The 20,552-nt window shown below is 36.7% G+C and overlaps 2 protein-coding genes across 8 annotated transcripts in view; one reads left to right on the forward strand and one right to left on the reverse strand.

The window, feature by feature from the left end:
* The window catches only part of FGFR1OP2 (FGFR1 oncogene partner 2), a 32,782-nt gene extending 30,599 nt beyond the window's left edge, over positions 1–2,183 (reverse strand). For all 5 annotated transcript variants that reach the window (XM_079936793.1, XM_079936789.1, XM_079936792.1 and 2 more), the window contains exon 1: positions 1,940–2,183. The gene's annotated coding sequence lies outside the window, so the exon portion shown is untranslated. The remainder of the gene's footprint in view (positions 1–1,939) is intronic.
* A 237-nt stretch (positions 2,184–2,420) lies between these two features.
* The window catches only part of INTS13 (integrator complex subunit 13), a 32,929-nt gene continuing 14,797 nt past the window's right edge, over positions 2,421–20,552 (forward strand). For all 3 annotated transcript variants that reach the window (XM_079937479.1, XM_079937480.1, XM_079937481.1), the window contains exons 1-8: positions 2,421–2,878; positions 3,861–4,096; positions 6,488–6,562; positions 12,327–12,529; positions 12,921–13,001; positions 14,458–14,548; positions 15,925–16,053; positions 17,567–17,651. In XM_079937479.1, the coding sequence (XP_079793605.1) occupies positions 3,872–4,096; positions 6,488–6,562; positions 12,327–12,529; positions 12,921–13,001; positions 14,458–14,548; positions 15,925–16,053; positions 17,567–17,651 (889 nt within the window). In that variant the 5' untranslated portion in view covers positions 2,421–2,878; positions 3,861–3,871. The remainder of the gene's footprint in view (positions 2,879–3,860; positions 4,097–6,487; positions 6,563–12,326; positions 12,530–12,920; positions 13,002–14,457; positions 14,549–15,924; positions 16,054–17,566; positions 17,652–20,552) is intronic.

The following is a 20,552-nucleotide window of genomic DNA, read 5'->3' on the forward strand; positions in this document are numbered from 1 at the left end:
AAGTTAATTAGTAGATAATACTAACTGACACATATGGAAATATAAAAAGTCCTAGTTATGGCTCTCTTAGAAACTTATAAAGAGATCAAGAAAGAAAACATGTAAATTATAAATTACATATTTTTAAAAAGCATCTTATACAGACATAGCACTGTATCTGAAAGCACAAAAAATTTTCACTGTCCTTGAAAATTATGGAATGAACACGTTTGGAGTTTTATGAAGGTGCTTTATGAAGAAAATGAATTTTTAAAGTTATAAGAAACAACCTGAAAGTAAGGACACAGGAGAATTTCTTCTTTTAATTATACGTTACCTTGGAATTGTGGCTAAATATAAGTTGCATACACCTGTATGTTCAAACAGGTATGACAATTCAAGAAGGATCTAACTTAATCTAAACCAGTTATTTCTAACCTATGGGCAAGGAATCATTGGAAGGGCTGCATGGATGTACATATACCAAGCATGGTCTGTAGTCTAAATACTTCTCTCACATAAATAGCCCACTATTTTTAATAGAGACTAGTAATAATAAAATACAAAAGCATTTAAAAGCATAATAGTCTTTTTGCCACTATGCACAATCTCAACTAACAGATACTAAAAGTACAATTACTTGTGTATTGGTGGTACAGGGTTCCTCATATTCAAAACAGGTCAGGGTTCTTTGAGCTAATATACAAGGTTCCTCTGGCTCTAAAATTCTACACTTTTAAGGATGCTAAGGATTCCTACTCCTATGGTGAATCTTCAGAACTATAACTAACCTGCTATGTGCCAAGCATTGGTCTAACTTTTGTTACAAAGATGAATAAGACGTGATCCCAGGCTCAAGTTCAAATTAGCGCAAGAGACAGATAGTGGAACAAATAATGTTATACAACCTAAGGAATACTGCAGAAGTACCGTCTCAAGTGCTTTGGGAACACCGTGGTACTATCAATATCATCTGTGGGAGCCTGAGAAGACAATGGTCTATGAATTGGATCTTGAAAGTTGGTTTAAAAAAAATAAGGAATTGTAAGCATTCAAGACAGATGGTACAACACATACAAAGGCACAGAATTGTGAAAGTGCTTCCATGTTTGGAGAAACATCCAGCAGTCTGGCATGACTGGGTATTGAAGTATTTGGAGGAGAGGCAAAATAAGACAGAAAAGGTAGAATGGAATGTATTGGAACAGACAGTATAAGGTCCTAAGTGATATGCTTAACAATTAGGACTTAATTCTGTCAGCAATACGGTTATTCAAAAAGCTTAAAGAAAGTATTGCTATGAACAGATTTGTATTTCAGAATGGTAACTCTAGGGAAGGATGATGGTGGAGAAATCATCTGGTGAAAGAAACAGAAATAGCATCGTGCAGTGTAAGTGGAAATACACAGTCAAGGATGAGCCTTAGGTTCCTAGTTTGGACAGCAGGATGGACACCGGTACCATTATCTGAGATGGGATACATAAAAAAGGCAGGAAGAAAACCAAGAAAAGAGTAGGATTCTTCAGAGGGCAGTTTCCAGACAGTATGGTTATCCGTGAAGAGTACCAGGAAAAGAGTAATATTTCTTGGAGGGCAGTTTCAAGAAAGAGGGAATGGTTCTCCATGTCATATGCAAAGAGGTAAATTGAAAACTGAAAAGAACCCCTTTTGCATCCCTGCCGACCACCCCCCAACCCCGCCCCACAAACGGTGAGCTCCCAGGTGGGTTAGGCAGGAAACAGAGAGGGAAGGTGTGTCCACAGGGTTAGGGCCAAGGCTTTTCATCGAACTTTCCGCACCTCAGTTCCGGAAAGAGGTGCTCAGAGCTGAACAAGGAGAGGAAGTACCGCGCCCAGTAACTGGCAGCCGGTAGTTCAAGAGGTGGTGCAAATCACCATCGGGGAAGGAAGCTTCCGACTCCCTATGCCCGCTCTGGTCCCTGGATTGATTTCACTTACTCTGGTCTCAATCCCTCGCAGCCGTCAGCTGTGGCGGTTAGGACTCAAGCCTCGGCCAACGGGGACCTATGCACCCAGGGAAAGAAACTCCTCTTGCCTGTTCAGCTTCTTCAGCGAGCAGACGCAGAACCAAGCAGAGGCAGTGCAGGGGCGGCCTGGGGGAAACAGAGGGGCTCAGCCCCATCACTTGCCAACGGAAAACCTCCGTTCACCGCCTCCGACCAGCGCTCTCAGAGCGCTTCAACCTCGCGAGATTTCCCTCCTCGCGTAACCGTGGGGGCAGAGCCCAGCGATTTTTTTTGAGGCCTCTAGCTGACATGCGCGAGAGTTAGGGGCGGGCCTCCCCACTAATCCACGCTCAAGCTTTCTCTCGGCCTCTCGCAAAGTCTCGCGAATTTTGCTAGGGGAAACGGGCCTGGGTGGAGAGGCTGAGAAGGGGAGATCTGGTGGGCGGGCCTTGCGCTTAGGGGACCGTAGCACCGTTAGCCGGTGCTGTGGTTGGTACTTCGCTGTTGGGGACGCTCTCAGGTCGCCCGGATCAATTTTCCCAATGGGTGACTGGAAAATTAGGGGGTAGAAAATCTTGAGGGTCGGAGGCATTTTTTTCCTTGGCTCCGCCCTCTTCCTGTTAGAGACCTGGGCGTCTGGCCCGCAGAGGGGGAAGGGCAGCTTGGCGGGGCTGCAGAAGAGTGCTTTGCGCACGCGCCAGTACGAGTGTGTGAGTGTTTGTGTTCACGCGCAGGCGCGCGCGCTCCTGCATTTAGGAAGCCTGGGAAGGACCGGTGTGTTAGGAGATGAGCGGGGAAAGCATAGTCCCCTGTCTTTGGTACCAGACACTCCTGACTGAGCGCTGACCCTCCCCACCCAGCCAGCAGCCTTTTCCAGAGAGGCTGTGGTGCATAGCCTCTGTTCGTTTTCACTGCAGGACCAGGCACGAAAGTAAGCGAACCTCGATCCTGAGGTCTTCCTTATCCACTCACCTTGTACTCCCCCCCCCCACCCCAGTTTCCAGCAGAGTGTGTCTAGGTTTCTCAAAGAAGAGTTTTGCATGAAGGGGAAATGCATTGGAAAGCAGGAGAAGAAAATAGCTGGATTGTAAAAAGTCGGTTCGTTTTAATGAACACTTCTGCTGTGTTTACCCTGTGCTTTTCGAATGTGGATTGTCTATTCAGTGTAAGATTTTATTAGCGAAGCAAGGGAGTTCTTTCAAGAAAAAGTTTCAAAAGTTCCTCCTTCCCACCATGTGATGGTAGCACCTAAGTTTTTCTGTTCTACATGATGAATTACCGTGGTGTTTCAGAAGCTAAGGTGGAGAGTGTGAATTTGAGGTCCTTATCCTAATGCGAAGACCAGATATGCAGTTATCGTAGGAGATGTTTGTTATGTTTTGAGCTTACCTTTTGTTGTCACTCTTTCCAGTTCATTCTTTCTCCCCAATCCCCACCCTTTTTCAGAAGTCTTGAGATTTTTTTGGAGGGAAGCCCCCAAATGCTGACTTATATTACTTTAGGGGTTTATATTTGATTGATGTCAATTAGCAAGGATCATCAAAAGTGTGTTTGAAGGGTGTTTGTCGTTTATTTTGTTTGGTATTACGTAAGGGAAACCAATACGATTATTTGTAAAAACGTTTTCTTCTGGCAAATTTAAGTTCATTCCAAAAGCAAAAAATATCTGCATGTATTGTAATCTGCCTGTGTCTGGTAGAATGACAGGTGAATATGGTGTAGCTCGTCCCTTGAATTGTTACTTTCTGGTCATGACCTCATTAAATCTTGTCCTTTGTTCGATAAATTTCTTTGACTACTGATTATTCATGTTCCCTATCAAATCTTGAGGAAAAGACGCATTCGTTAGAAATAATTTAAGATATTAAATGTTACGTATAAGGTGTTTGGCTAATATATTTTATCCCTTACAGGTTAAAACAAAATGAAGATTTTTTCTGAATCTCATAAAACAGTATTTGTTGTGGATCACTGCCCTTACATGGCAGAATCATGCAGACAGCATGTCGAGTTTGATATGCTGGTGAAGAATAGGACCCAAGGAATCATCCCTTTGGCCCCTATATCTAAATCATTGTGGACTTGCTCAGTAGAATCTTCCATGGAATATTGTAGAATAATGTATGATATATTTCCTTTCAAAAAGCTGGTAAGTGTGAAGTACAAGTAAAATCATGATTTGGGGGATGTACTTGACTACTTTTTACACTTTTTATGTATGACTTTGCTTTAGATTTGACTTACAACTGTTTATTTACTACTTTAAAAGTGTAGTATATAGAACTCCCCTTTGGGGTTAATACATGTATTTAATTGGGGCCAACAACAATAATAACAGCTAACAATTATGGAGCACTTAACGTGTGCTTCATATTAACTCCTTTAACTCTTAACAGCAGTCCTATGAGGTAGCTACTGTAATTACTGGGACAGTATTCAAAGTGTATAAAACCAGAATGGAACAGACACTGACCACTGAGAACTGTTGTCAGCCGAAGCAGAAGGGATGTTGGCTGAAAGCACTTTGTCAGAATGTGTTGGTATGTTCCATCTGAATATCAGCCTTGTTTATTACTGCCTTGTTGGAGATGCAGAAACTGAGGTAGAGAGAAGCAATTTGCCCTGAGTCATGTAGCTAGTTAGAGGAAGAACCAGAATTTGAACCTGGCTGCTTACAGTTTTAGTGGAAGTGTCCTAAATTGCTGCGGGATTTGGCCATATTGTAAAGAATGCTCTTAAGAATGCTAAGGGGAAATTGTTTTTATCAGTAAGAAGAGAAATTGAAGATTGATAGAAACTCCAAGTGTGAAAATTATCTTCAGTTTTCAGAATCCCCACTGTTTTATTTTGGGAAAGTCATTTGGTTAAGCCACAAGTGGATGCTTTGCTTTCTGTCTCAGTTGGAGCAGCATAGGTTGGGACCTAGCCTGTTCATAGACCAGCACAGGCACAGCAGTAACAGTAAGGCTGAACACAGAGAGGCTAATATATATTATACATTCAGATATGTTCCAAATTAAAATATAAATTGTTTTAGTCCCTCTGTAAATTGTGTATCATGTAAGGTAAAAAAGTATATATGAGAGGAAGCATAATGTAGTGGTTTAGCACACAGGTTTCGGTTCAGGTCCTGGCATCGTTAAGCTACCGGCAGTGTGACCTTGATCATTTCGCTTCATCTCTCCAAGCCTCGGTTTCCTCCCATGTAAGCATAACTATGATTGTTGTAAGATTTCAGTGAGGTAATGTGAGTAAAGTGGCCAGTAAAATATGTTCCTGTCAGGTAAGTCTTAGGAGAAAAGGCTGCTTATCAAACTTACTGGGGAGGCAAAATGAGTATTACATGGATAATAGGAAAAAAAATCATGACTTAGATTATATAGTCCAGGGGAAAGAAGTAATCTCACCCTCCTCCCCAAAGGGAACATAGCCCTCATTTGATATATTTTCTAATGTATCCTTACTGTTATCATCTTACCTGATATATTTTGTTTGCATTTTACTTTAAAAAAAATTTTTAAGAAATTTGACAGATACAGTGGAAGAACTAGGATGCTTTTTATTTATTTATTTATTTATTTATTTATGGCTGTGTTGGGTCTTTGCTGCGCATGGGCTTTCTCTAGTTGTGGCAAGCAGGGGCTACTCTTTGTTGCCGTGCGCGAGCTTCTCATTGCGGTGGCTTCTCTTGTTGTGAAGCATGGGCTCTAGGCATGCGGGCTTCAGTATTTGTGGCACAAAGGCTCAGTAGTTGTGGCACACGGGCTCAGTTGCTCCGCAGCATGTGGGGTCTTCGCGGACCAGGGATCGAACCCTTGTCTCCTGCACTGGCAGGCGGATTCTTAACCACTGTGCCACCAGGGAAGTCCCTTTACTTTAAAATTTAGAATAAAGTGCAAATCCATTCTTTTAGCTTTCAATGCTCTAGGTTATATGGCCACTGCTTATTTTTCTGACCTTATCTCCTACCTCTCTGACCTTCACCCTTTTGAGGGTGTGCACCTAGAGGCCTTTGCATTTGCTGTTTGCTGTACCTGGAATTCTGTACCTCCAGCTCTTTCCCTGGCTGGTTTCTTTTGGTCATTTTGGATTTCCCTCAATTGCCACTTCTGTAGAGAGCCCTTCTCTGATCACCCAACCTAAAGAAGCTAAACAACTTCTGTTTCATAGCATTTATCACTCTCTGAAATTATGTTGTTCATTTATTTTTGTTTGTATTCTCCCTGCACTACCCTCTGTCTTACCACACCTCAGAATCCTGGCTTTCCCCACATTGTGAGCAACAGAACTGTTGTATTCATCACTGTATTCCCATATCCCTAGTGCTGAGAATAGCACCTGGCCTGTACTAGGCATTCGGTAACTATAAAATGAATGAATGGATCAATCAGCAAACCAGAGCTAGAGACTGCACTCTCTATTTATGTTTATGTTATATATAATATATTAAAAGGTATTTATAATAAAATAAATGTTTTAAATATGATGTGATTGAGAAGACTTGGAGTTGAATACTAATTATTTCTTTGAACTCTATTAGGTGAATTTCATTGTGAGTGACTCTGGAGCACATGTTTTAAATTCTTGGACTCAAGAAGACCAAAATTTGCAGGAGGTATGCTTAGATTTTGAACTGTGGCCATTTTTGAAAATTATCTGGACCTGATAATACTTTCTTAAAATATAATTAATGTTTTAAATAGGTATAGTATTTGCACATAGTTTTAAAACACCAACTAATACTAAAAGAAAAACAGCTGTCAGTCTTCCAGTCTTTCCCCACTTTCTAGAAGCAAGCTTTCAACTCTTTAGCTCATCTAGTATTTACTTCATATTTCTAAATAACATGTTTTTACTGCTATTTACAGAGTTCTCAGTTTAAACCTCATTTATCATTACTGTCGATGAGGATTTACCTTTTATACTTCCTCTCACCCATGCCACTCTCACTGCCTTCTTCCCTTCCCTGATTTTCTCAATATTATATCAGAAGTTTTGTTTAATTCAAAATTTCATGTTTACATTGTAATGTCTACATAAAGTGTTATCCACTGCTAAGCCAAGTGGCATATGCGATTATTTCCTTTGTTTTGTGTTTTATTAAGGTTTTATTGACATATAGTTGACATACAGTACTGTATAAGTTTAAGGTCTACAGCACAATGATTTGACTTCTGTGTTATTTCCTTTGTTGTACAACTTTTTGGTGTTCCTGGAATTTATCATTTCCTTTTTTTCTCCTTTAATATGCTTAGTTTTCTGAGAATCTATTGCTGCTTTTCCTCATATGTCTGTGAAACTTCCCAATATACTTATCATTAATGTATTAGAATTTTAGTAGTTTGATTTTCTTTTCCCCCCTTGAAAAACTTCTTGGAACGCAGTCTTGGGCTGCACTTTGAACTGGTTGCTTTCTACGCCTGGTGCACTGCTGTCATCCTCCTTGCTTTTTGTGTGTGTGTGTGTGTGTGTGTGTGTGTGTGTGTGTGTGTGTGTGTGTGTGTGTGTGTAATCTCTTGTTTTGGTAAAATATAACCTCCAGAATTCTTGTAACTTACCTTACAGTTTATTGATACTTGAGGTATAAAAATTTCAGATTGGAAATAATTTTCTCCTCAAAATTCTGAGGGCCTTACCCCACTGTTTTATAACTCCCAGTGTTACTGTGAAGTCCAGTATCATTTTTCTTCATAATTTCTCTCTGAAACCTTTTAGAATCTTTTCTTTCTCCCTTTATGTTCTGAAATTTCTCAATGATTGGCCTTGGTGTTGGTCTTTTCTCATTCATTGTGCTAGGCTTTATATTCTTCAGGAAAATTTCCCCTGTTGTTTCTTTGATAATGTTCTTGTCTTTGTGTTCTGTGTTTTTCTGGAATCCCTATGAATGGGATGTTGGACCTCCTGGATTAAATTCCTTATTCTTTTTCTCACTGATCCTCCCATTGTTGTTCCTTCTGGGCCTTTTACCTATTTCCTTTTAATCCTTATATGGAACTTTTTATTTGATCTTATTTTTAATTTCCAAGAACTTTTACTTACGCTCTAATTATGTCCATTTTTGTCATATCCTTTTCTTGTTTTATGGGTGTAATTTTTTAATCCAAAGGTATTAGTTTATTTGAAGTTTTCTTTTGATCTCCTGTTTTCAGTGTTCTTTTCATGTTGAGGCTTTGCTTAAATGCCTACTGATATTTAGCTATGCAACCTTATTTAAAAGCAGGCCGCTAAAGAGCAGGTTAGAAGATCTGCATGTTGTGGAGTAGGTATTGCTGACTGGCCTTCATCGTGATTTATTTAATCTAGTTGTTTTCCCTGGGAGGCCTCCAGATGTCAGAATAGACAGATTGTCTCTCCGAGACTTCTCGGGGTCTCCAGAGAAGATCTTCCACTCTTCCACCTGCATGCTATAAACTTGGTTGTCAGCCTTCTGGGAGCCAGGGGAGAGGGTAGGTTCTACCATCCAGTAGGTGAACTTTCACTCAGTCTTTCTGTTTTTGGTCTAGTACTGTGCTGTCCAATATAGTAGCTACTAGCCATATGTAGCTACCATTAGCTATCAGATAGCTACTATTTAAATTTAAATTAATTAAAATTAAATGCAATTAAAAAATCCAGTTTCTCTGTAGCACTAGCCATGTTTTAAACGCTCAGTAGGCCGCATGTGGATAGTGGCTACTGTACAGCACAGTTATAGAACTTTTCCATCATCAGAGAAAGCTCTTTTGGGCAGCACTGGTCTAGTGTCTTCCCCTGACACTCCGCTGTGCTTTGTGGTATCCATGCTTGGTACCTCTCTGGTTCATTTCCTCCAAGGACTGTGATTCTGTATCTGGGGGGGTCAGGAAGAGAGAGTCACTTGCATGGGTAGGGTGTGAGTAAGATCGGGAGTCAAGTTGTTCCTTATACTGGCTTCAAGTCTTTCAGTTTTCAGTATCTTGCCTCATCCTTGCTTTATGTGGTACTTGATGCCTCCAGTTCCTGAACTTCTCCTGGATTCTGAAAGGCATATCATCTTGCCTTTTCCCTCTGTAGGTGCTTAGATTTCAGTTTATTCAGTCTTGCTAAGTCCATTACCATTCCTCCATCCATTTTCATACATTCTTGCTGACATCTCTTGATTGTTCTCTTGTCTCCTCCTCCATTCTCTTCATCTTTGTGGGTTTATGGGTTGTTTTTTTTTTTACCCCCTTTGGTGTTTCCTTTTTTTTTTTTTTTTTTTTTAATGTGGTACACGGGCCTCTCACTGTCGTGGCCTCTCCTGTTGTGGAGCACAGGCTCCGGACGCACAGGCTCAGCAGCCATGGCTCACGAACCCAGCCGTTCCGCAGCATATGGGATCTTCCCAGACTGGGGCACGAACCCGTGTCCACCGCATCGGCAGGTGGACTCTCAACCACTGCGCCACCAGGGAAGCCCTGGTGTTTGCTTTTTTAAATTAAATTCCTTTACTACAGTTTTAGTGGAGTTTGAGGGAGCAGAAATAAACCCATGCTCAATTCATCAAGTTTATGCTTTTTAAACGTGTCTAAAGCTATTGAATTAGTGGTAGATTACGTTCTTTTCTGTCGTTTAGGTGGATAGAAGACTTCAGTCTATTAGGTCCTTCACTGATGAATATGAACATGAGAGACAGGCATTAGTGAAGTATTTGAATACATTATTTGAACTATTTCATGTTAAAATTTTTCTGTTAATGGATGCCCTTTAGTGGAAATAATCCCATGCAAATGTGTTTCAATGAAAATGTGTTTCTTACGATGTTTGGTCTTAAAATGTTGTGATTAATATTATAATATGTAAACATATCTAACCTTTTTTTCTTTTGAGGTAACTCACTGAAGGGGGACTTTTATTGGCTTGGCTTTGCATTTATATCACTCCAAAATGTTCTTTATTCTTTCATTGCTTGAAAAAATATTAAGGATTCCGTACATTCCCCCTGTACTATCTTTTTGAAATAGCATGTATTCTGCTTTGTTCTTTCAAGAGGTACTGTGAAAGAAGACTGAAGCTTCTCTAGTTGTGTATAAATAAAAATAAGTACAAATTTGAATAGATTTTCGTTACTGCACCTCTGCAGTGCAGTAAGAGGTATGCATTTAATAATGGGAGCTATACTGATGATACGAGAATTACTGCTTCCTTCTGCTTTCTGAAGGTGAAGGCGTATTATATCACACGCATTGCTTTTAGATTATGAACAGAAGGGGAAACTCCAGGTGTGAAGGCAACTATATAGCAGATCCCTAATGTTTAAGATGATATAAAGTAATTGACATTTTGTATAAATTATGTATAATCTTGTTTGTGTAAACACATTTAATGTTTAGCTTTCGTTATCTGTGTCACACCTTTCTCTAGTTATTGTGACTGATCATGAGAAGCAATTGAAGTAGATTGATTGAAGAATGTTTGGGCTGGAAAGATTGTAGACATCTTTTGCTTTGACTCCTTCCTTTTGCAGGTGAAGGAACTGAAGCCCACAGGTGCCAGAGGTAGTTTGACTTGCATACCTGGGTCCAGGACTCTTTCTGTTACAGCACGTGACTCTATCCTCTACATTGTAGATCTTATTACAAAAAATTTATCAGATTTCAGGAGTTTTGGTCTTGTTTTTGTTGGGTAAATTAAAGTTTGAAAGTATCATACTAATGTGGCACAGGTTCTATTATTAGTTTCACTTTCAGATTAGGAAAAAAGCTAGGAGAGTTAAACCAGGGTCACACAATATTAAAAGTCAGAGCCAGCATTTCAGTCCACAGTTACCTGACTCCAGAAGTTAAGCTTTCTGCTGCTTTCCCAGGACCACAACACCCCTGTCCTAAAAAGCTTTTTATTTTTTCTCCTATGTACCAGGGACTTTTTATAGTCCTATATATACAGTAATTTTTCTTTTATTTTTGATCACTTTTTATGAATAGGTAATACCTATGTTTTTAAAAAATAAATTTTACGTATATACTTGCATGTACACATATGTGTGTGTGTGTAAGTAAAAGCTAAGCCTTGAAAAATTTCCCACTCATCCCCTGTTCCAGTTAGTGTTGTGCTAGAGCCTGGTTATACCAACTTGGAAGAGCTGAGTGTGTGCATCTCCTATCAACTTTACATTCAGTGAAAGCTTGAAAGTAGCGATCATGGGAGTACTTAACCATAGATATTGGCAAACACTACAAATTAGGTTTTTTTTTTCCCTTTGGAGAGCTGGTTTACCACCACATCACTATTTATCCCCACCACTATTAGTTTTTAATGGGTCCTTCCAACGTATCTTTATGCATATATAAAGCAAAGTCCTCACACTTTGTTCTTTTTTAAGAGTGTTTTAGCTATTCTGTATCCCTTGTAATTCCATATGAATTTTAGAATCACCTTATCAATTTCTATCAATACAAAGAAGTCAGCTGGGATTCTGACAGGGATTATGTTTAATCTGTAGTTCAGTTTGGGTAATGTTGTCATCTTAACAATAGTAAGTATTCCAGTCCATGAACATAGGATGTTTTCTATTCATTTAGATCTTTAATTTCTTTCAACAGTATTTCATAGTTCTCAGAGTATAAAATCTGCATTTCCTTTGTTAAATTTATTCCTAAGCATTTTATTCTTTTTGGTGCTATTATAAATGGAATTGTTTTCTTAATTTCATTTTTGGCTTGTTCTTTGCAAATGTACAGCAATACAATTGGTTTTTGTCTGTTGATCATGTATCCTGCAACCTTGCTTAACTTGCTTATTATTTCTAAAAAATTTCTAATGGATTCCTTAGGATTTTCTACATACAAGATCATGTCATCTGCAACATAGAGATAGTTTTACTTCTTCCTTTCCAATCTGAATTCCTTTTATTTCTTTTTCTTTCCTAATGCTTGGGCTAGAAGCTCTAGTATAGTATTGAATTGAAGTGGTGAGAGTGGATATCTTTCTGTTTCTGATCTTAGAGGGAACACATCTAGTTTTCACTATTAAGCATGATATTATGTATAGGTTTTTCATAGGTGCCTTTTATCTGCTTGAGGAAGTTCCCTTCTGTTTCTAGTTTGTTGAGTGTTTTTTATCATGAAAGGGTTTTAGATTTTTGTCAAATGCTTTTTCTGTATTTATGGGGATGATCATGTGATTTTTAAAAATTCCATTGATATCGTTTGCATTAATTAATTTTTAGACGTTAAATCAACTTTGTGTTCCTGGGATAAGTCCAACTTGGTCATGGTATATAATTCTTTTTATATGTTCTGGATTCAGTTTGCTAGTATTTTGTTGAGGATATTTGTATCCATATTTATAAGATACATTGGTCTGTAGTTTCATTTTCTTGTGATGCCTTTGTCTGACTTGTGCTTATTCTTGTCAACATGATTGTTTTCCCTTTTACTTAGCTGATGGCAGCGTTAGCTGCTGTTGGGCCTCCTAATCCACGGGCAGATCCAGAATGCTGCAGTATTCTGCATGGTCTTGTTGCAGCAGTGGAAACCCTCTGTAAAATTACCGAATACCAACATGAGGCTCGTACTCTACTAATGGAGAATGCAGAACGTGTTGGAAATAGAGGACGAATAATTTGCATTACTAATGCAAAAAGGTGAGCCATTAATCACAGTAATTCTTTCACTGAGGGAATTTTAATATCCTATTGTAGTTTTTATTTAAAAAAAGCAGGGGCAACATGTTAGCATTTAAGGATATCACATGTGGCCTTTCTAATATCGAAACCGTGTTTATCCAGTTCTAAAATATCCAGTTCATCTTACTGAAAACTGTTTAGATTGTTATCACGTAGGTCGATTTGACTTTTTTCCTCACTAGTTTTTCATTCAATTGGTTGTTTAGTATTGTAAATGAGCACACTACAGACAGTCCTTATTGAAGTAATTTTAAGTGCCTGTAACAAGATACTACAGCTGAATAGTGTGTTTAATTTTTTCTCTTACTATTTATTTATTTAAGTTGGTTTTATCTTTTTTATGCCATAGTGATAGTCATGTGCGAATGCTTGAGGACTGTGTCCAGGAAACAATTCATGAACATAACAAGCTTGCTGCAAATTCAGATCAGTGAGTATAATCCATAAATGGAATAAATATTCCATTTTATAGTCATATTTACTTCATTATAATTATTCCAATAATTTTAATGATAATTGGTACCATTCCCTTGAATTCTCTACTGGCTCTACAAATTAGTCAAAAATGTATGTTCGATCAGAAACTTCTTGTCCCATTTTCCCTTTAAGTTTAAAATTTTACTTTTTGCTCACAGAAAAGGTGAGCAGAAGGATAAAATAATACATGAATTTATAACGCATATTTTTTTGATGGCTTGTTCTCATACTCTGTATTACAAATCTATAAAATGAGCAAATCATTGGTAGCATTATTCAGTATGTACCAAATCAAAACATAACTAATTATATTGTCTGAATTTTTTAAAAAGAAAAAAGCCACTAAAGATATGTTTGGGGCAATTGCTGTGAGGGGTCTGTATTAGATTGAGCTACTATTAATTTTCTAGGTGGAGTACTGTTATCATCAACAAGTAGCATTATTCTCACTAGGAGAAGGAAGCATGCTGAGGTATTTAGGAATGAAGTATCATTTCCTCTGCAACTACTCTCAAATGACTTAGTAAAAAAAAATAAATGTACATCTATTTAGGCATTTATAGTGAAAACAAATGTAGCTAACAGCTAATTAGCTAATCTATGTTAAGGATATATGGGTGTTCATTGAATAGTACTTTTCTTTCAATTTTTCTGTAGGTTTGGAAATTTTAAAATAAGAAGTTGGCTCACAGATATAGAGAACAAACTAGTAGTTACCAGTGGAGAGAGGGAAAGGGAGAGGGGCAAGATAGGGGTAAGGATTAAGAGATACAAACTACCATGTATAAAATAAATAAGCTATAAGGATATATTGTACAACATGGGGAATATAGCCAGTATTTTATAGTAACTATAAATGGAGTATAACCTTTAAAAATTGTGAATCACTGTCGTATGTCTGAAACTTTTATTATTGTACATCAGCTGTATCTCAATTTAAAAAAAGAAATAAAATAGAGGGGGCAAAAAATAAATAAAATAAAAAGTTGGGGGTAACTTTTTAGTATTACAAATTCTGTATTCTTGGAAATAACCAATTATAGGTAATATAATTTGTTCTTGAAAAACACTAGTAAAAGGGAAATTAATACACAATACATTCATTTTCTCTGTGGCAGTTATCTATTGAAAATTATACCAGAGTATAAGAATTTTCTCTTTATTTTATCCTTCGAATACACAAAATGATCATTTTTGCATTTCAATTAAACTCATATAAATTATTCATTAAATGTTCATACAAGTACAGCAGTTATACAGTCTTTCTGAATATTTAGCTTTTATGTTAACTGTGGTATCTGATTATAGAGACACACTGTTTTAGTATATAAAACTTTTTATAGTTTACCTGCCTGAATTCTTTACGTAGTATATAGTCTTATATTCTAAGTGAAAAGTTTCTCTTTAAGTCTCATGCAGATTCAGAAGTGTGAGCTAGTCTTGATCCATACCTACCCAGTTGGTGAAGACAGCCTTGTATCTGATCGTCCTAAAAAAGAGGTAAGTGCAGAAGTAATGGAAGAAGAGATCATTGTTAATTATTAATAATAAATGCTGAGAAGGTTTAGCATAAGAATGATCAGGTTGCCAACATTTTCTGATACAAAAATATTTAGAGTTTTGAAAGCAACCTGTATGGCAAAGTACCTAGATTAGTGCTTTATGTTATAATTGTAGATTTTGAAAGTATTTTGTTTTGTTTGCCTGTTGATGTTTATTTTAAATAACTGTGTTCTCAAACCATACACAATTTGTATCGTTCCTCAAATTTCAGTTACTGTAATGGATTTCAATTGCTTTAATGACTTCTTACTCTGTAGAACTGTTTTTCTTCTCATTAGGAAAACAATACACTCTTTAATCAAAATACACTCCTATAACAAAGAAATTAACTTTACCTATCCAGAGGGGTAAAAGACTAATTTCCAACCTTGGTTTTACTTTTCAAATAAATTTGAACAATTTTAAAGGAAGAGATGAGTCTGTTGATTGTTAAGTGGATTCACATCACATAATATTCTCCATTGGTGGTCTGTGTTTAGAAATAGAGATATGTGTGTTTGTATAACTATATTAAATGTGTATGTTCTTATTTTTGTTTTTTTTAGTTAGCATTACTTAATATAAACGTGAAGTATTAACTTAGATAATGTTTTTTTTAATAGCTGATTTCTTTTTTAGGTCATTATCTTTATCATTGTGTTTTATGTGGTTTCCAGTGTAAGCCCATTTTTTGTTAACTTTTTTCTGACTCTTGGTGACATAACATTATATTGGCTTTACTTTGAGATAAGTAAATAATTTACTTACAATAAATACTATTACCCTGGAATGAGTAAAATTTTGTTGCCTTGTTATAAGTAACTTTTGGCTGCCTTATACATTTCTTGGTGACAAAATATGATGATTGTAGTGATTTTCATTCTTCGTAATAAGTAGTAGTATCTGCAGAGGTTTGTCCTCTCCACAAAATTAATTATTTTTTCTACCGTATTTCTGTGGGACACTTCAAATCAATTTTGCATATAGATAAATAGAAGTAAAAATTATAAATTAAAATATAGATTTAAATCAAAGACTATTCTACGCTAAGTTTCAAGAGGACAGGGATTTCGCCTGTTCACTGCTGTATCCTCCAGTAGCTCACACAGCTTCTGGTAATTTATACAGTAAGTTCTCTTTAATACCTATCGTTGAATGAGTGAATGTATAAAAATGTATTACTAAAATAATGATTACGGTTAATTTATGGACCTTTTCCCCCCTAAATTCTCACAAGTAAAAGTACTTAATTTTCATGGGTTGAAGTAAAATATTTAGCACTAAGTTAAAATGTTTAAAGTTTTGTGGGGTTTTTTTTTCATACCTTTCTATAGTTGTCCCCCGTTTTAACCAGCGAAGTTCATAGTGTTCGTGCAGGACGGCATCTTGCTACCAAATTAAATATTTTAGTACAGCAGCATTTCGACTTGGCTTCAACTACTATTACAAATATTCCAATGAAGGTAGGCAGTTCTTTTTCTTGCTGTTTTGAAAGCCCTGCTTTGCATTTTAAATATTTGATATGTATTATTTATTTTAATGAACCTTAACTTTTTCTTCCCATATCATATTTTCTGTTTTGCTAGCACACATTCAGTGTCTTTGACCAGGTTAGTAAATAATGAAAAGCAACAAGAAAGGATCACAGAACAAAGTGCTGTATTTTTTTTTCCTAATAAGAACATTCTGTATCAGCTTTTTTGTTTTTAATTTTGTTCTCATTACTTTCATCAAAATATAATTTCTATCTGAAATGATTACTTTTTCTGTGATTCTTTTCCTGACAGTTGTTATTAGATTTTACTCACTTTGTGTGTTCTAGTAGATCTTTTCTTTCTTATATTTTTGTTCTTGCCTACCCAGTATAAAGGTGTTTGTAACTAATAGGTCTAACTAGGGAAAAATAGTTTATAGTTTTAAACAAGTTTATGATTCTAGCTGAAAAACATATGAGTCTTATGATTTTACTAATGGATTTTCTTAGGAATCTGTTACTGTCTTGTCATTTTCATTATGTTATTTAGTTGTCTAAGACCAGCACAATGTCTGGGCCATAGAAAGCTTCAAATGAATTTTTACTGAGGGGAGTTACATTTAATTGTATTGATTATATTTACAAATATAAAGTAGCCAGTATATCTAAAAATTTAAATTAGCTTTCTTATAAGTCCAGTTTCATTTTTTTTGCCACCATATGATGAAAACTAAATTGCGTGAGAAATGTAATCTTTTCATTATTGATTTCCTCCTTATACCACTGGCTGGCTCTTTAATAGAAATTATAGCCTTAACCAGTAGAACAGTTTAGGTGAGGCAGCAGTGAACAACTAAAATAGCATGATAGACGTATTTTAATATAATTTCATGAGTTATAAGAAAAATACTCTGAGGGTGACAGATACCTTGCTTTTTAAATTTGACCATATTTGTGTGCTACTGGTGTGACTCCTCAGTCTTTGTCTTTTTCTTGTAAATAGATAATACTGAAGTTTCTATTTACTGTTTAGTGAGGACAAGTTACTAAACTTGTTTATTAGTCTGTATTTGCTATTTTATATAATTGGTGCTTGCTAATTTACTATAGGTATTTAAAGATGCTATTTCCTCCTTCAATCAACTATTTTACATTGAGTAAACTATTTCAATTACATCATATTTGTGTACAAAAAGTATTGGCAGGACAATGCATTCAGAGTAAAAAAAATTCTAAAATTTCTAGATGAACCATCTATGTTAATTCTGACATAACATAAGAAAAATCACTACTTTATTACTGATATGTAGCCAGTAGTTTTTTAATATAGTTTATATTGCTGTGGAAAATTATTGCATCTTTAAATAGATTAATTACTGAGCAAACTATCCCCTTATTATAGCTAATTATTGTTGGGTATATTTGATCTCACTTTAAGCAAAATGAATAATTACTTCATTGTTTTAAAAACAAAACCAAGTTATTTTAAATTTTGCTTTAAGGAAGAACAACATGCTAACACATCTGCCAATTACGATGTGGAGCTACTTCATCACAAAGATGCACATGTAGATTTTCTGAAAAGTGGTAAGTAAGAGACGTTGGAAAATACTATTTTGTAAGATCTAACATATGAAAGCATACTAACAGCTTTGAGAAGTTCTTGAGTAAATAAACCTGATTGACTTTAGTTCATCCCCTTCCAAACTTACCTGACAATATCACCCATTAAGGGCCGTGGAACTAGTGTTCTATTGAATTTACTTTGGGAAAGACTAGGCTAATGGAACAAATACAGACATACCTCATTTCATCATGCTTTGCTTTACTGTGCTTCACGGATGTTGCGTTCTTTTACAAATTGAATGTTTGTGGCAACCTGGGTTGAGCAAATCTTTGGCGACATCTTTTCAATAGCACTTGCTCACTTCATGTCTCTGTGTCACATTTTGGTAATTCTCACAGTACGTCAAACTTTTTCATCATTATTTTTCTTATGGTGATCTGTGATCAATGATCTTTGATGTTGCTCTTGTAAATTGTTTTGGGGTTCCACAAACTGTACAGATATAAGACAGAGAACTTATTCCATAAATGTTGTGTGTGTTCTCACTGCTCCACTGACTGGTTATTCCCCATCTCTTTCCCTCTCCTTGGGCCTCCCTATTCCCTGGGACACAACAGTATTGAAATTAGTCCAGTTAATAACCCTGCAGTGGCCTCTAAGAAAGGAAGAGTTGCACATCTCTTACTTTATTTTTTTTTTCATGGAAAGGCATTTTATTTTAAATATAGCAGTGTGTACATGTCAATCCCAAACTCCCAATCTATCCCTCCCCCCTCCCTTCCCCCCTGGTAACCATAAGTTCATTCTCTATGTTTGTGAGTCTGTTTCTGTTTTGTAAATAAGTTCATTTGTATCATTTTTTTAGATTCCACATATAAGTGATATCATATGATATTCATTTTTCTCTGTCTCACTTCACTTAGTATGGTAATCTCCGTGTCCATCCATGTTGCTGCAAATGGCATTATTTCATTCTTTTTAATGGCTGAGTAATATTCCATGGTATATACGTACCACATCTCTTTATCCATTCTTCTGTCACTGGACATTTAGGTTGCTTCCATGTCTTGGCTATTGTAAACAGTGCTGCAGTGAACATTGGGGTGCATTTATCCTTTCGAACCATGGTTTTCTCTGGATATGTGCCCAAGAGTGGAATTGCTGGATCATATAGTAGCTCTATTTTTAGTTCTTTAAGGAACCTCCATACTGTTCTCCATAGTGGCTGTATCAATTCACATGTCTACCAACAGTGCAAGAGGGTTTCCTTTTCTCCACACCCTCTCCAGCATTTATTGTTTGCAGATTTTTTGATGATGGCCATTCTGACCAGTGTGAGGTGATATCTCATTGCAGTTTTGATTTGCATTTCTCTAGTAATTAGTGATGTTGAGCATCTTTTCATATGCCTGTTGGCCAGCTGAAGCTATGTCTTCTTTGGAGAAATGTCTCTAGGTCTTCTGCCCATTTTTTGATTGGGTTGTTTTTTTTTGATATTGAGCTGCATGAGCTGTTTGTAAATTTTGGAGACTAATCCCTTGTTGGGTCGCATTATTTGCAAATATTTTCTCCCATTCTGTTGGTTGTCTTTTCGTTTTGTTTATGGTTTCCTTTGCTGTGAAATGTCTCTCACTTTAAATCAAAAGTTAGAAATGATTAAGCTTAGTGAGGATGGCATGTTGAAAAGCCAGGATAGACTGAAAGCGAGGCCTCTTGCACCAAACAGTTAGCCAAGTTGTGAATGCAAAGGAAAAATTCTTGAAGGAAATTAAAAGTGCTACTTCAGTGAACACACAAATGATAAGAGAGTGAAACAGCCTTATTGCTGATATAGAGGAAGTTATAGTGGTCTGGGTAGAAGATCAAAGCAGCCACAACATTCCCTCAAGCCAAAGCCTCATCTACAACAAGGCCCTAACTCTCTTCAATTCTGTGAAGGCTGAAGGAGGTGAGGAAGGTACAGAAGAAAAGTTTGAAGCCAGCAGAGGATGGTTCATGATGTTTAAGGAAAGAAACTGTCTCCATAATATACAAGTGCAAGGTGAAGCAGCGAGTACCGTTATAGAAGCTGCAGCAAGTTTTCCAGAAGATCTAGGTCAGATAATTCATGAAGGTGGCTGCACTAAACAGATTTTCAGTGTAGATGAAACAGCCTTCTATTGGAAGAAGATGTCATCTAGGACTTTGATGGCTAGAGAGGAGAAGTCAGTGCCTGACTTGAAAGGACAGGGTGACACTCTTATTAGGGGCTAATGCAGCTGGTAACTTTAAATTGGAGCCAAAGCTTATTTACCCTTCTGAAAATCCTAGGACCCTTAAGAATTGCACTAAATCTACTCCACCTGTGCTCTATCGGTACAACAACAAAGCCTGGATAACAGCACATCTGTTGACAACATGGTTTACTCATTATTTTAAGCCTACGATTTAGCCTACTGCTCAGAAAAAAAGGTTTCTTTCAAAATATTACTGCTCATTGACAGTACACCTGGTCACTCAAGAGCTCTGATGGAGACATACAATGAGATTAATGTTGTTTTCTTGCCTGCCAACACAACATCCTTTCCACAGCACATGGATCAAGGAGTCATTTTGACTTTCAGGTCTTACTATTTAAGAAATATATTTCATAAAGCTATAACTGCCATAGATAGTGATTCCTCTGATGGATCTTGGCAAAGAAAGTTGAAAACCTTCTGGAAAGGATTCACCATTCTGGATGCTGTTAAGAACATTTGTTTTTTATGGGAAGAGGTCAAAATATCAACGTTAACATGAGTTTGGAAGAAGTTGATTCCAGCCCTCTTGGATGACCTTGAGGGTTTAAGACTTCAGTGTTCATTATTATTTTAACATCTGTTTACTCTGAACTCCATTAAGGCAAAAAGTGCTCATTGTTACATCTTCTTATATATTTACCT

The sequence above is a fragment of the Stenella coeruleoalba genome, assembly GCF_951394435.1.
Source record: "Stenella coeruleoalba genome assembly, chromosome: 11".
NCBI lineage: Eukaryota > Metazoa > Chordata > Mammalia > Artiodactyla > Delphinidae > Stenella > Stenella coeruleoalba.